Raw genomic sequence first — 16,519 nt, 5'->3', positions numbered from 1 at the left:
GGGTTACTCCCCCTGGGTCACCATGCCGGGTCACTCCCCCCTGGGTCACCAGTCCGGGTTACTCCCCCTGGGTCACCAGTCCGGGTTACTCCCCCTGGGTCACCATGCCGGGTCACTCCCCCCTGGGTCACCAGTCCGGGTCACTCCCCCGCTGGGTCACCAGTCCGGGTTACTCCCCCTGGGTCACCAGTCTGGGTCACCTCCCCCCTGGGTCACCATACCGGGTCACTCCCCCCCCTCGGGTCACCATGCCGGGTCACTCCCCCCCTGGGTCACCAGCCCGGGTCACTCCCCCCCTGGGACACCAGCCCCCTGGGTCACTCCCCCTGGGTCACCAGTCCGGGTCACTCCCCCCCCGGGTCACCAGCCCGGGTCACTCCCCCCCCGGGTCACCAGCCCGGGTCACTCCCACCCCTGGGTCACCAGTCCGGGTCACTCCCTCCCTGGGTCACCAGTCCGGGTCACCAGCCCGGGACACTCCCCCTGGGTCACCAGCCCGGGACACTCCCCCCTGGGTCACCAGTCTGGGTCACTCCCACCCCTGGGTCACCAGCCCGGGACACTCCCCCCTGGGTCACCAGTCTGGGTCACTCCCACCCCTGGGTCACCAGCCCGGGACACTCCCCCTGGGTCACCAGTCCGGGTCACCAGCCCGGGTCCCGCCCCCTCCACGCCACCATTGGACGACCGACCTGTTTGGGCTCCGTTGATTGGCTCACCTCCCCCTACGTCACAAGCCCCTTACGTCACCAGTCCGGGTGCCGCCCCAAACGTCACCAGCCCGGGACCCGCCCCCTACGTCACCAGTGCGGGTGCCGCCCCCTCCGCGCGGCCATTGGGCGACCGACCGGTTTGGGATCCGCTGATTGGCTCACCTCCCCTTACGTCACCAGCCCAGGTCCCGCCCCCTCCGCGCCGCCATTGGACGACCGACCGGTTTGAGCTCCGCTGATTGGCTGGGCGCTCACGTCGATCAGCCGCCGCCGTTGGATAGGCCGAGCGAGCGAATGCGGCCCCGCGCGTTCCTGTTCGGCGGGCCCAGCCAAATCAGGTAGAATCGACTAAATTTCACTTGACGGCGATTCTGAAGCTGCAGCCGAAGCGGATGAAACGATTATTTCTGAGCTTTTGAGAGAGTCGGACCGCGAGCTTCTCTCTCTCCCCCGCCCCCCACCCGGCGGACGCCGCCGCGCCCGTCACGTGGGGATGGCGTGATGAGCGGTGGTGGGGGGGCGGAGCCAACTGCACCACCTGACCACCGCGGGGACCGTGACTGACGTCAGCGCTGCCCAATAGGGAGAGCGCCACCGCGGGGGGGCCGTGACTGACGTCAGCGCTGACCAATAGGGATAGCGCCAGCGCGGGGGCCGTGGCCGACGTCAGCGCTGACCAATAGGGAGAGCGCCACCGCGGGGGCCGTGATTGATGTCGGCGTTGACCAATAGGGAGAGCGCCACCGCGGGGGGCCGTGACTGACGTCAGCACTGACCAATAGGGAGAGCGCAACCACGCGGGGCGGGCGGAGCCTCCAACCAATCGGCGCGGGACGCATTGTGACGTCCCTCATACAACAACAACACCACCAACAACAACAACTTGCATTGCTGCAACATTCAGCGCCCAGCCAGGTCGAGAGACTTTGGATAATATCCAAAGCTGGGTCAAAGAGGTAGCTTTTGAGGAGCGTCTTAGAGCAGTAAATTAGAACTGGACAGAAGCATGGTAGATGCAGTATAATGTGGATAAATGCGAGGTTATGCACTTTGGTGGCAAAAACAGGAAGGCAGATTATTATCTGAATGGCAATAGATTGGGAAAAGGGGAAGTGCAACGAGACCTGGGTGTCCTTGTGCACCAGTCGCTGAAGGTAAGCATGCAGGTGCAGCAGGCGGTTAAGAAGGCAAATGGTATGTTGGCCTTTGTAGCGAGAGGGTTCGAGTACAGGAACAAGGATGTCTTGCTGCAGTTGTACAGGGCCTTGGTGAGACCACATGTTGAGTATTGTGTGCAGTTTTGGTTGCCTTATCTGAGGAAGGATGTTCTTGCCATGGAGGAAGTCTCTCTGTCCCTGCACACTCTTTAAAACTGTGCCATTAAGTGTATATTCCTCTCCCTGTTCCTTCTGCCAAAATGCATCACCTCACACTTCTCTGTATTAAATTCCATCTGCCACCTGTCTGCCCACTCTGCTAGCCTTTCTATGTCCTGTTGCAGTCGATTGGTATCATCCTCACTTTGCCACACCCCCAAGTTTGGTGTCATCGGCAAATTTAGAAATTCTACTCTGTATTCCAATATCCAGGTCAAAAAAAGCAGTGGCCCCAGCACTGACCCTTGGGGAACACCACTGTCTGCCATCCTCCAGTCTGAAAAACAGCCATTTACCACAACTCGCTGTTTTCTGTCCTTAAGCCAATTCCTTATCCAAGCTGCCACTGACCCACCTATTCCATGAGCCTCAATTTCGTTAACCAGCCTTTTATGTGGTACTTTGTCAAACACCTTCCGAAAACCCATGTAGACAACATCCATTGCATTCCCTTCATCAATCCTCCCTGTTACTTCATCAAAAAATTCAATTAGATTAGTCAAACACGATCTGCCATTTACAAACCCATGTTGGCTCTCCTTAATTAGCTTAAACCTCTCCAAATGCCCGTTAATATTTTCCTTGATTATTGTTTCTAAAACTTTACCCACCACTGATGTTAAACTGACCGGCCTGTAGTTACTAGGATTGTCCTTACACCCTTTCTTGAACAATGGTGTCACATTTGTCACTTTCCAATCCACAGGCACCTCCCCCGCATCTAGGGAAGATTGGAAAATTATGGCAAGCCCTTCCGCTATCTCCTCCCTCAATTCCCTGAGCAACTTGGGATGCAAGCCATCTGGACCAGGCGACTTGTCCACTCTGAGCATACCCAGCCTTTCTAGTACATCCTGCCCATCAATTTTCACCCCTTCCATTGCTTCTACCGATATTTTGTCAGCATCCACCTCCTTAGTAAACACCGATACAAAGTACTCATTGAGTATTCCAGCCTTGCCCTGCGCCTCTAAGCATATATCACCTTCTTTGTCTCTAATAGGCCCCACCCCGCCTCTTACTACCCGCTTACTGTTTACATGCCGGTAGAAGATTTTTGGGTTCCCTTTTATGTTAACCGCCATTCTACTCTCACATTCTCTCTTTGCCAATCTTATTTTCATCTTCACATCCCCTCTCAACTTATTGTATTTGGTCTGGTTCTCCCTTGAAGAATTCACCTGACATTCATCATACACCCACTTATTTTGCTTCATCATCTTCTCTATCGCCCTCGTCATCCAAGGAGCCCTTGCTTTGGTTCCCTTACCCTTGTATTTGGATTTCCAAAAAGCATTCGATAAGGTGCCACATAAAAGGTTACTGCACAAGATAAGAGCTCACGGTGTTAGGGGTAATATACTAGCATGGATAAAGGATTGGTTAACTGACAGAAAACAGAGAGTCGGGATAAATGAGTCATTTTCAGGTTGGCAAACAGTAACTAGTGGAGTGCCACAGGGATCAGTGCTGGGGCCTCAACTATTTACAATCTATATTAATGACTTGGATGAAGGGACCGAGTGTAATGTAGCCAAGTTTGCTGATGATACAAAGATAGGTGGGAAAGCAAGTTGTGAGGAGGACAGAAAGAATCTGCAAAGGGATTTGGACAGGTTGGGTGATTGGGCAGATGCATGGCAGATGCAGTATAATGTGGATAAATGCGAGGTTATCCACTTTGGTGGCAAAAACAGGAAGGCAGATTATTATCTGAATGGCAATATATTGGGAGAAGGGGAAGTGCAATGAGACCTGGGTGTCCTTGTGCACCAGTCGCTGAAGGTAAGCATGCAGGTGCAGCAGGCAGTTACATAAGAACATAAGAAGTAGGAGCAGGAGTAGGCCATACGGCCCCTCGGGCCTGCTCCGCCATTCAATAGGATCATGACTGATCCGAACCTAGACTCACGTCCACTTCCCTGCCCTCTCCCCGTAACCCCTAATTCCCTTACCTGCTAGGAAACTGTCTATCTCCATTTTAAATTTATTTAATGTTGCAGCTTCCGCAGCTCTCTGGGGTAGCAAATTCCATAGATTTACTACCCTCTGAGTGAAGAAGTTTCTCCTCATCTCAGTTTTGAAAGGGCAGCCCCTTATTCTTAGATTATGCCCCCTAGTTCTAGTCTCACCCATCAGTGGAAACATCCTCCCCGCATCCACCCGATCAAGCCCCCTCACAATCTTATATGTTTCGATAAGATCGCCTCTCATTCTTCTGAACTCCAATGAGTAGAGTCCCAACCTACTCAACCTTTCCTCATACGTCAACCCCCTCATCTCCGAAATCAACCGAGTGAACCTTCTATGAACCGCCTCGAGAGCAAGTATATCTTTTCTTAAATATGGAAACCAAAACTGCACGCAGTATTCCAGGTGTGGCCTCACCAATACCCTGTATAACTGCAGCAAGACTTCCCTGTTTTTATACTCCATCCCCCTTGCAATAAAAGCCAAGATTCCATTGGCCTTCCTGATCACCTGCTGCACCTGCATACTAACTTTTTGTGTTTCATGCACCAGGACCCCCAGATCCCTTTGTACTGTAGCACTTTGCAGTTTCTCTCCATTTAGATAATAACTTGCTCTTTGATTTTTTCTGCCAAAGTGCATAACCTCACACTTTCCAACATTATATTGCATCTGCCAAATCTCTGCCCACTCACTTAGCCTGTCTATGTCCTTTTGCAGGTTTTTTATGTCCTCCTCACTCACTGCTTTCCCTCCCATCTTTGTATCATCGGCAAACTTGGATATGTTGCACTCGGTCCCTTCCTCCAAATCGTTAATATAGATTGTAAAGAGTTGGGGTCCCAGCACTGACCCCTGCGGAACACCACTAGTTACTGATTGCCAGCCCGAGAATGAACCATTTATCCCAACTCTTTGTTTTCTGTTAGATAGCCAATCTTCCACCCATGCCAGTATATTACCCCCAATCCCGTGATTTCTTATCTTGATCAGTAATCTTTTGTGTGGAACCTTGTCAAATGCCTTTTGGAAGTCCAAATACACTACATCCACTGGTTCCCCTTTATCCACCCTGTATGTTACATCCTCAAAGAATTCGAGCAAATTTGTCAAACATGACTTCCCCTTCATAAAACCATGCTGACTCTGTCCTATTAAATTATGTTTATCCAAATGCTCTGTTACTGTTTCCTTAATAATGGACTCCAACATTTTGCCAACCACAGATGTTAGGCTAACTGGTCTATAGTTCCCAGCTTTTTGTCTGGCAAATGGTATGTTGGCCTTCGTAGCGAGAGGATTCGAGTACAGGAACAAGGATGTCTTGCTGCAGTTGTACAGGGCCTTGGTGAGACCACATCTTGAGTATTGTGTGCAGTTTTGGTCGCCTTATCTGAGGAAGGATGTTCTTGCCATGGAGGGAGTGCAGCGAAGATTCACCAGGCTGATACCTGGGATGGCAGGAATGACGTATGAGGAGAGATTGTGTCGATTGGGCTTGTATTTGCTGGAGTTTAGAAGAATGAGAGGGGATCTCATTGAAACTTTTAAAATTCTAACAGGACTAGACAGACTAGATGCAGGATGTTCCCGATGGCGGGGGAGTCCAGAACCAGGGGTCACAGCCTAAGGATAAGGGGTAAGCCATTTAGGACAGAAATGAGGAGGAATTTCTTCACCCAGAGAGTGGTGAACCTGTGGAATTCTCTACCACAGAAGGCAGTTGAGGCCAACTTATATTAAATATATTCAAGAAGGAGTTAGCTATATTTCTTAAGGCTAAAGGGATCAAGGGATATGGGGAGAAGGCAGGGACAGGGTACTGAATTTGGATGATCAGCCATGATCTGATTGAATGGCGGAGCAGGCTCGAGGGGCCGAATGACCTACTCCTGCTCCTATCTTCTATGTTTCTATAGATCGGTTAAGTGAGTGGGCAAAAATTTGCCAGATGGGGTATAATGTGGGAAAATGTGAGGTTATCCACTGGTAGGAAGAATAGGAAAGCAAAATATTTAAATGGAGAGAGACGACAGAACGCTGCGGTACAGAGGGATCTGGGTGTCCTCGTACATGAAACACAAAAAGTTAGCATGAAGGTACAGCAAGTAATTAGGAAGGCAAATGGAATGTTGGCCTTTATTGCCGGGGGGTGGAGTATAAAAGTAGGGAAGTCTTGCTACAACTGTACAGGGCGTTGGTGAGACCACACCTGGAGTACTGCGTACAGTTTTGGTCTCCATATTTAAGGAAGGATATACTTGCATTGGAGGCAGTTCAGAGAAGGTTCACGAGGTTGATTCCTGGGATGAAAGGGTTGTCTTATGAGGAAAGGTTGAGCAGGTTGGGCCGATACTCATTGGAGTTTAGAAGAATGAGGGGTGATCTTATTGAAACATAAGATTCTGATGGGGCTCGACAGGGTAGATGCTGAGAGGATTCCCCTCGTGGGGGAATCTGGAACTAGGGGGCATAGTTACAGAATAAGGGGTCGGCCATTTAGGACTGAGATGAGGAGAAATTTCTTCACTCAGAGGGTGGTGAATCTTTGGAATTCTCTACCCGAGAGCTGTGGAGGCTGGGTCATTGAATATATTCAAGGCAGGAGATAGATAGATGTTTGAACTACAGGAGTGTCTGGGGTAACGGAGAACAGGCAGAAAAGTGGAGTTGAGGTCGATGATCAGCCATGATCCATCATGATTGTGAGGAGGATGCAAAGAGGCTTCAAGGCGATTTAGACAAGTTGAGTGAGTGGGCAAATACACGGCAGACACAGTATAATGTGGATAAATGTGAAGTTATCCACCTCCAGTAGGAAAAACAGAAAGGCAGAGTTGTGGCAGAGCCACCAGGGGACTCAGAACGTTTGTATATAATTCCTTTAACAGTAATGTAATCACAGCCTGTACCTGTGCCTTTAAGCACACTGTTTGATTGTACCATGTCGGTTTATCTTTACAGCGGTGATTCAGCGTGATGACGTCATGCCGCTGTCACGTGATTCCCCCAACGGCGGGAAGAACGTGCCGACGTCATGACGTCAGCGAGGGGACTTGCCCCTTCAGTCCTCGTGGAGAATTCAGAGAGTGTAGACCTGTAATCGATAGTTCCAACGTTTATTGTTTGTTTCCATTAAAGTTTGTTAAATTAATTACTTGAGTCGATCTCAGTAATTTGGTAGGAACCTCCGTTCTCACAGTATTATTTAAATAGTGATAGATTGGGAAACGTTGATGTACAGAGGGACCTGGGTGTCCTTGTACACCAGTCACTGAAAGCAAACATGCAGGTGCAGCAAGCAGTTAGGAAGGCAAATGGTATGTTGGCCTTCATTGCAAGAGGATTTGAGTACAGGAGCAAGGATGTCTTACTACAGTTATACAGGGCCTTGGTGAGACCACACCTGGAGTACTGTGTGCAGTTTTGGTCTCCTTACCTAAGAAAGGATATACTTGCCATAGAGGGAGTGCAGCGAAGGTTCACCAGACCGATTCCTGGGATGGCAGGACTGTCGTATGAGGAGAGATTGGGTCGACTAGGCCTGTATTCACTAGAGTTTAGAAGAATGAGAGGGGAGCTCATTGAAATGTATAAAATTCTGACAGGGCTAGACAGGCTGGATGCAGGGAGGATGTTTCCCCTGGCTGGGGGGCCTAGAACGAGGGGTCACAGTCTCAGGATACGGGGTAGGACATTTAGGACTGAGATGAGGAGAAATTTCTTCACTCAGAGGGTGGTGAACCTGTGGAATTCTCTGCCCCAGAAGGCTGTGGAGGCCGAGTCACTGCATATATTTAAGAAGGAGACAGATAGATTTCGAGACACATAGAAACATAGAAGATAGGAGCAGGAGTAGGCCATTCGGCCCCTCGAGCCTGCTCCGCCATTCAATGCGATCATAGCAGATCATCCAAGTTCAGTACCCTGTCCCTGCCTTCTCCCCATATCCCTTGATCCCTTTAGCCTGAAGAAATATATCTAACTCCTTCTTGAATATATTTAATGAATTGGCCTCCACTGCCTTCTGTGGTAGAGAATTCCACAGGTTCACCACTCTCTGGGTGAAGAAATTCCTCCTCATCTCTGTCCTAAATGGCTTACCCCTTATCCTTAGACTGTGACCCCTGGTTCTGGACTCCCCCGCCATCGGGAACATCCTTCCTGCATCTAGTCCTGTTAGAATTTTATAAGTTTCAATGAGATCCCCTCTCATTCTTCTAAACTCCAGCGAGTATAAGCCCAATCGACCCAATCTCTCCTCATATGTCATTCCTGCCATCCCGGGTATCAGCCTGGTGAATCTTCGCTGCACTCCCTCCATGGCAAGAACATCCTTCCTCAGATAAGGCGACCAAAACTGCACACAATACTCAAGGTGTGGTCTCACCAAGTCCCTGTACAACTGCAGCAAGACATCCTTGTTCCTGTACTCGAATCCTCTTGCTACGAAGGCCAACATACCACAAAAGGCATCAAGGGTTATGGGGAGAGAGCGGCAATATATTATTGAGATAGAGGATCAGCCATGATCATATTGAATGGCGGAGCAGGCTCGAAGGGCCGAATGGCCTACTCCTGCTCCTATTTTTTTTCTATGTCCTAACCTTCTGATTCAGGCGAATGGGCTACCAACTGAGCCATAGCTGACACTATAGGCCCAGTCTACTCAATCTCTCCTCACAGGACAATCCCCCCATCCCAGGAACCAGTCTGGTGAACCTTCGTTGCACTCCCTCTATGGCAAGTATATCCTTCCTTAGGTAAGGAGACCTTGTGTGCAGTTTTGGTCACCTTATCTGAGGAAGGATGTTCTTGCCATGGAGGGAGTGCAGCGAAGATTCACCAGACCGATACCTGGGATGGCAGGAATGACGTATGAAGAGAGATTGGATCGATTAGGCTTATATTTGCTAGAGTTTAGAAGAATGAGAGGGGATCTCATTGAAACTTATAAAATTCTAACAGGACTAGACAGACTAGATGCAGGAAGGATGTTCCCGATGGCCGGGGAGTCCAGAACCAGGGGTCACAGTCTAAGGATAAGAGGTAAGCCATTTAGGACAGAGATGAGGAGGAATTTCTTCACCCAGAGAGTGGTGAACCTGTGGAATTCTCTACCACAGAAGACAGTTGAGGCCAATTCATTAAATATATTCAAGAAGGAGTTAGATATATTTCTTAAGGCTAAGGGGATCAAGGGATATGGGGAGAAGGCAGGGACAGGGTACTGAATTTGGATGATCAGCCATGATCGCATTGAATGGCGGAGCAGGCTCGAGGGGCCGAATGGCCTACTCCTGCTCCTATCTTCTATGTTTCTATGTAAAACTGTACACAATACTCCAGGTGTGGTCTCACCAGGGCCCTATATAATTGCAGTAAGACGTCTTTACTCTTATACTCAAATCCCCTTGTAATAAAGGCCAACATACCATTTGCTTTCCGAATTGCTTGCTGTACCTGCATGTTAACTGTCAGTGATTCGTGTACAAGGACACCCAGGTCCCTCTGAACACCAGCATTTCCCCAATCACTCACCATTTCAAAAATACTCTGCTTTTTTTTTTTAGTTTTTCCTACCAAAGTGGATAACTTCACACTTCTCCACATTATAGTCCATTTCAATTTCAATGCATATATTAGCTGAGGTTCGTTTAGGTGTCTTTCTCCCGCCTCCCCCCCGCCCCCAAACTTGTGAATATTCTTTGCTTTAAAAAGCTTATTCTCCAATTCATGGAAAAAAGAGGCAGAAAAAGCTCGAGAAATGCGGCGGTTCATTATAATCATCAATGCGCTATTGTCGAGTCACCACTCCAGGGACGGGAGCACCGAGGGAGCGCTGCGCAGTCGCGGAAAGAACAACCTGCATTTCTATAGCGCCTTTCACGACCACCGGACGTCCCAAAGCGCTTTACAGCCAATGCAGCACTTTTTGAAGTGTAGCCACTGTTGTAATTTAGGAAACGCGGCATCCAATCTGCGCACAGCAAGCTCCCGCAAAAAGCAATGTGATAATGACTGGATCATCTGTTTTTTTTTAGCGATGTTGATTGAGGGATAAATATTGGCCCCAGGACACCAGGGAGAACTCCCCCTCACCCCCCGCCCGCTCTATAAAAGCATATGGGATCCTTGGCTTTACAGATAGAGGAATAGAGTATAAAAGCAAGGACGTTATGTTAAGCCTTTATAAAACACTGGTTAGGCCTCGGCTGGAGTATTGTGTTCAATTCGTCACCAATGAATGGTAGGACCCTAGGAATGACACAGGATCAGAGGGATGTACATAGATGGTGTGCATGTACATAGATCCTTGAAGGCAGCAAGACAGATAGATCAGGTGGTTAAAAAGGCACATGGGATACTTGCTTTCATTAGCCGAGGCATAGAATATGTTGTGGCGAAATAAAATTTATTAAATCCGCACACTAGTCTGTAAATGGTAAAATAGCCAAGCAGTTTATTGAAAACACAAAATTATTCAACAGTACGATACAAACAGTCCGCGGAGGTACCTAAGGGCTGATCAGGGAGTACAGCTTAGAGTTCCTGCAACTTGTTCCTGGCTGACTCCCCGAATACTTACAGCTTTCCGTATTTATGTCTTAAAACCACAATGATTCATACTTTCGCGTGACATCACATGTTTTCGCGTCACTTGTTATTCAAGTTATTTCGTGCCACATTCTCCTAACAGTCTAGGTGGCGGTTGAACCGTCAGTTGCCCACCTGGTGACTTCCCTAATCTCCCAACGGCTAGTTTGTCAAGCGAGTTGTCTCAGTACGTCTCCTTCTGCTTTTCCTATCTTTGTCCCTTTTTGTGGTTACGTGCTGAGCTGTGTGCAAAGTTTATATGCATTTAACCTGCTGTTGTCAGGCAGAAATACCTTGACTACTTATTCTTACCCATAATGCTATGCTTCTACTAAGTATGATTTCTAAAAATCCACTTCAGAATATAAGAGCGGGGAGGTTATGATGGAGCTGTACAAAATGCTAGTTAGGCCACAGCTGGAATACTGTGTGCTGTTCTGGTCGCCACACTATAGGAAGGATGTGATTGCTTTGGAGAGGGTGCAGAGGAGATTCACCAGGATGTTACCTGGGCTGGAGTGCGTCAGCTATGAAGAGAAACTGGACAGGCTGGGGTTGTTTTCCTTAGAGCAGAGAAGGCTGAGGGGGGGGGGGACCTGATTGAGGTGTACAAAATTATGAGGGGCGTAGATAGAAAGGAACTTTTCCCCTTAGGAGAGGGGTCAATAACCAGGGGGCGTAGTTTGAAGGCAAGGGGCAGGAGGTTTAGAGGGGATTTGAGGAAGAACTTTTTCACCCAGAGGGTGGTTGGAATCTGGAACTCACTGCCTGAAAGGGTGGTAGAGGCAGGAACCCTCACAACATTCAAGAAGCATTTAGATGAGCACTTGAACCGCCATAGCATACAAGGCTACGGACCAAGTGCTGGAAAATGGGATTAGAATAGACAGGGCTTGATGGCCGGCGTGGACACGATGGGCCGAAGGGCCTTTTTGCTGTATAACTCTATGACACCACACTTTAGGAAGGATGTCAAGGCCTTGGAGAGGGTGCAGGTACTGGCAGATGAGAGACTTCAATGGCGTGGATAGACTGGAGAAAGTGAGGCTGTTACCCTTAGAGCAGAGAAGGTTAAAGGGGGTTGTTGTGGCCTGGAATGCATTGCCTGAAAAGGCAGTGGAAGCAGATTCAATGGAAAGAATGAAAGACTTGCATTTCTATAGCGCCTTTCACGACCTCAGGACGTCCCAAAGCGCTTTACAGCCAATGAAGTACTTTTTGAAGTGTAGTCACTGTTGCAAGGTAGGAAACGCGGCAGCCAATTTGCGCACAGCAAGCTCCCTCAGACAGCCATGTGACACTGACCAGATAATCTGATTTTCGTGATGTTGATCGACAGATAAATATTGGCCCCCAGGACTTGAAAATATTGGAAGGGAATATGGGGAGTGGGAGGAATTGGCTAGCTTTTTAGAAACAGAGAAGCTAGGAGCAGGAGGAGGCCATTCGGCCCCTCGAGCCTGCTCCGCCATTCAATGAGATCATGGCTGATCATCCAATTTCAGTACCCTGTCCCTGCCTTCTCCCCATATCCCTTGATCCCTTTAGCCTTAAGAAATATATCCAACTCCTTCTTGAATATATTTAATGAATTGGCCTCAACTGCCTTCTGTAGTAGAGAATTCCACAGGTTCACCACTCTGGGTGAAGAAATTCCTCCTCATCTCTGTCCTAAATGGCTTACCCCTTATCCTTAGACTGTGACCCCTGGTTCTGGACTCCCCGGCCATCGGGAACATCCTTCCTGCATCCAGTCTGTCCAGTCCTGTTAGAATTTTATAAGTTTCAATGAGATCCCCTCTCATTCTTCTAAACTCCAGCGAGTGCAAGCCCAATCGGCCCAATCTCTCCTCATACGTCATTCCTGCCATCCCAGGTATTCGTCTGGTGAATCTTCGCTGCACTCCCTCCATGGCAAGAACATCCTTCCTCAGATAAGGCGACCAAAACTGCACACAATACTCGAGGTGTGGTCTAACCAAGGCCCTGTACAACTGCAGCAAGACATCCTTGTTCCTGTACTCAAACCCTCTCACTACGAAGGCCAACATACCATTTGCCTTCTTAACCGCCTGCTGCACCTGCATGCTTACCTTCAGCGACTAGTGCACAAGGACACCCAGGTCTCTTTGCACTTCCCCTTCTCCCAATCTATTGCCGTTCAAATAATAATCTGCCTTCCTGTTTTTGCCACCAAAGTGGATAACCTCGCATTTATCCACAGTATACTGCATCTGCCATGCTTCTGCCCAACCTGTCCAAATCATACTGGAGTTTCTTTTTGCAAAGAGCCAGCACAGGCAGGACGGGCCGAATGGCCTCCTCTTGTGCTGTGTTATTTTCTGATTTGCCATCACCACCCCCCCTCCCCAGCTCTTTGCACCAACTCAATCAGCACAGGGCAAAACGTCACGGAGACTTCAGACAATGGGGCAGTGCCGCCATTGGTTGGAGGACCCGCCGCTGGTTCGGTCCTCCGAGCGCCCGCCACTCACTCTCTCTCGCTATTGGTTGGGGATTGCTGACGACGTGCGCCACCTGCTAGCCCACGTGACCATTGCGGCGGGCAATTAAGGGAACCGCCTCGTCCTCATTCCCAGTCCAGCGTAAGAACATGCATTTCTACAGCGCCTTTCACCACATCTCAAAGTGCCTTACAGCCAATGAAGTACTTTTTGAAGTGTAGTCACTGTTGTAACGTGGGAAACGCGACAGCCAATTTGCGCACAGCAAGCTCCCACAAACAGCAATGTGATAATGACCAGATAATCTGTCTTTTAGTGATGTTGATTGAGGGATAAATATTGGTCAGAACTCTCCCCTGCTCATCTTCGAAATAGTGGCCATGGGATCTTTTACGTCCACCAGAGAGAGCAGACAGAATCTCGGTTTTAAGGTCTCATCCGAAAGACGGCACCGCCGACAGTGCTTTACTCCCTCAGCACTGCACTGGAGTGTCAGCCTGGATTTTTGTGCTCAAGTCTCTGGAGTGGGACTTGAACCCTCAGCCTCCTGACTCGGATGCGCGTGTGCGGCCCACTGAGCCACTGGCTGACACTCAGTGTTTTAAATAAAGCAAATTAGCAAACAATAAAGATTTATTAAATTCCTGCCCACCGGGCCTTTGAGGCAGTAAGAGTGTCCTCTGCCCGTGCGTGTGTCTATAGGAAGCATTTTTCAGGCCCTTTGAGATTTTTCTTTGCTCATTTTCCTCCTACTGCCGCTTACCCTTTGCTCTAAACTCGTTTTACAGAGTGTTAGAAGCAGAAGGGAGAACTTGAAACCAAACATCGGCTCAAGATCTGACAGTCGCTCGATTCATCAGGGAACCTGAATATCGTCAGCCTTTGCAAATGGAGGGAGAGAGCATCAATCGCAGCGCGGACAAACCGTACACGTGCTCCGTGTGTGGATGCAGCTTCAGCCGGTCGTCCAGTCTGGGGAGGCACAGGTGCATCCACGCGAGGGAACGACCCTGGAAATGTGGGGACTGCGGGAAGGGATTTGGCAAGCGCCCACAGCTGGAAACACATCGACGCCTTCACACCGGGGAGAGGCCGTTCACCTGCCCGGTGTGCGCGAAGGGATTCACTCGGTCATCCCACCTGCTGAAACACCAGCGCACTCATACCGGGGAGAGGCCGTTCACCTGCTCCCTTTGCGAGAAGGCGTTCACCAGTTCGTATCACCTGCTGAGACACCAGCGGGTTCACACCGGGGAGAGGCCGTTCACCTGCTCCGACTGCGGGAAGGGGTTCATCAATTCCTCCCACCTGCTGACGCACCAGCGAGTTCACACCGGGGAGAGGCCGTTCACCTGCTCCGCATGCGGGAAGGGCTTCACTCAGTCCTCCCACCTGCTGACGCACCAACGAGTCCACACCGGGGAGAGACCGTTCACCTGCTCTCACTGCGGGAAGGGGTTCACAGACTCCTCCAACCTGCTGACGCACAGGCGCATTCACACCGGGGAGAGGCCATTCTCCTGCTCTCTGTGCGGGAAGGGGTTCACCAATTCGTCCGACCTGCTGAAGCACCAGCGGATTCACAGCGGGGAGAGGCCGTTCACCTGCCCTGTGTGCGGGAAGGGATTCACCCGCTCATCCGATCTGCTCGCCCACCAGCGAGTGCAAACTGGGGAGAGGCCGTTCACCTGCCCCCTGTGCGGGAAGAGATTCACGCGCTCCTCCCACCTGCAGACGCACCAGCGGGTGCACCGCTAACGGCGCTGACCCGATTCTGCCGTTAAATCGCACCCAGGACTGAACCATATCCATTCTGTTGTGGAGTGTTTTAAACCAACACTCAACACAAGGTTTTAGATCGATAGTCAAGTTGCCTGCAGCGAAGATTCACCAGGCTGATACCTGGGATGGCAGGAATAACGTATAAGAGGAGATTGGGTCGATTGGGCTTATACTTGCTGGAGTTTAGAAGAATGAGAGGGGATCTCATTGAAACTTATAAAATTCTAACAGGACTAGACAGACTAGATGCAGGAAGGATGTTCCTGATGGTCGGGGAGTCCAGAACCAGGGGTCACAGGATAAGGGGTAAGCCATTTAGAACATAAGAAGCAGGAGCAGGAGTAGGCCATACGGCCCCTCGGGCCTGCTCCGCCATTCAATAGGATCATGGCTGATCCGAACCTAGACTCACGTCCACTTCCCTGCCCGTAACCCCTAATTCCCTTATCAGCTAGGAAACTGTCTATCTCCGTTTTAAATTTATTTAATATCGCAGCTTCCACAGCTCTCCGGGGTAGCAAATTCCATAGATTTACTACCCTCTCAGTGAAGAAGTTTCTCCTCATCTCTGTTTTGAAAGGGCAGCCCCTTATTCTAAGATTATGCCCCCTAGTTCTAGTCTCACCCATCAGTGGAAACATCCTCACCGCATCCACCCGATCAAGCCCCCCTCACAATCTTATATGTTTCGATAAGATCGCCTCTCATTCTTCTGAACTCCAATGAGTAGAGGCCCAACCTACTCGACGTTTCCTCATAAGTCAACCCCCTCATCTCCGGAATCAACCGAGTGAACCTTCTCTGAACTGCCTCGAGAGCAAGTATATCTTTTCTTAAATATGGAAACCAAAACTGCACGCAGTATTCCAGGTGTGGCCTCACCAGTACCCTGCACAACTGAATTTAGGACTGAGATGAGGAGGAATTTCTTCACCCAGGGAGTGGTGAACCTGTGGAATTCTCTACCACAGAAGGCAATGGAGACCAATTCATTAAATATATTCAAGTAGGAGTTGGATATATTTCTTAAGGCTAAAGGGATCAAGGGGTATGGGGAGAAGGCAGGGACGGGGTACTGAGTTTGGATGATCAGCCATGATCTCATTGAATGGCGGAGCAGGCTCGAGGGGCCGAATGGCCGACTCCTGCTTCTATCTTCTATGTTTCTATGTCTTTATTGCACCGGTGGGGAAGCAGTCTGCTCGGTCTTAGCCAGACCTTTCCAAATTGGTGCAGCATACGTTACATTTTTATACATTACAACACACATGACCAGCTCATGCACAATTTATTCCTGCCACCTGATTGGACCTTGGCCCGCATGCATCTTCACTGATTGGTTGCCTATGCCGCGTTACATTAAAGTACCGCCTTTATTACCTGAAAAGTATATGTCCGTTCTCCCTCAAGCTGTCGTTGCACCTATGACCTTTGTTTATGCCAAATGGGGTCTCATCAACATTGGACTTCTGACTCATTGTCCTCCTTTCCTGCCTCTCGAGGCCTGTTTTACTTTCCTGCCAGAACAGAACTTACATCCTCTTAGGCCTCTTATGGTTTCCACGTCCGGCTAGGTTATCAACTTAGAAAAAGCTTACTACAGAAAACTGTGCGC

General features: G+C 49.5%; 2 protein-coding genes and 1 pseudogene across 5 annotated transcripts in view; 2 read left to right on the top strand and 1 right to left on the bottom strand.

The window, feature by feature from the left end:
• LOC147117945 (uncharacterized) overlaps window positions 1-16,519 on the bottom strand; it is a 61,537-nt gene that overhangs the window by 15,040 nt on the left and 29,978 nt on the right. For 2 of the 3 annotated variants that reach the window (XM_085984268.1, XM_085984270.1), the window contains exon 1: window positions 876-990. The exons of the other annotated variant lie outside the window; for it this stretch is intronic. The gene's annotated coding sequence lies outside the window, so the exon portion shown is untranslated. Of the gene's footprint in view, window positions 1-875; window positions 991-16,519 lie in introns of those variants that run through there. 3 annotated transcript variants of the gene reach the window in all.
• On the top strand, window positions 975-15,222 carry LOC147117947 (uncharacterized). The gene is made up of 2 exons (XM_085984276.1): window positions 975-1,051; window positions 13,911-15,222. The coding sequence occupies exon 2, from the start codon at window positions 14,011-14,013 to the stop codon at window positions 14,878-14,880; it is 870 nt and encodes a 289-aa protein (XP_085840402.1). The 5' UTR covers window positions 975-1,051; window positions 13,911-14,010; the 3' UTR covers window positions 14,881-15,222.
• LOC147117944 (uncharacterized) overlaps window positions 979-16,519 on the top strand; it is a 50,654-nt pseudogene continuing 35,113 nt past the window's right edge. Inside the window, exon 1 of the transcript XR_015077808.1 lies at window positions 979-1,051. The product of XR_015077808.1 is annotated as an uncharacterized LOC147117944 (transcript). The remainder of the gene's footprint in view (window positions 1,052-16,519) is intronic.

This window comes from Somniosus microcephalus, chromosome 4 (assembly GCF_052327205.1).
Source record: "Somniosus microcephalus isolate GS21.2 chromosome 4, FLI_Smic_1.0, whole genome shotgun sequence".
Taxonomy (NCBI): Eukaryota; Metazoa; Chordata; class Chondrichthyes; order Squaliformes; family Somniosidae; genus Somniosus; species Somniosus microcephalus.
This window is presented reverse-complemented; position numbering and strand designations above follow the sequence as displayed.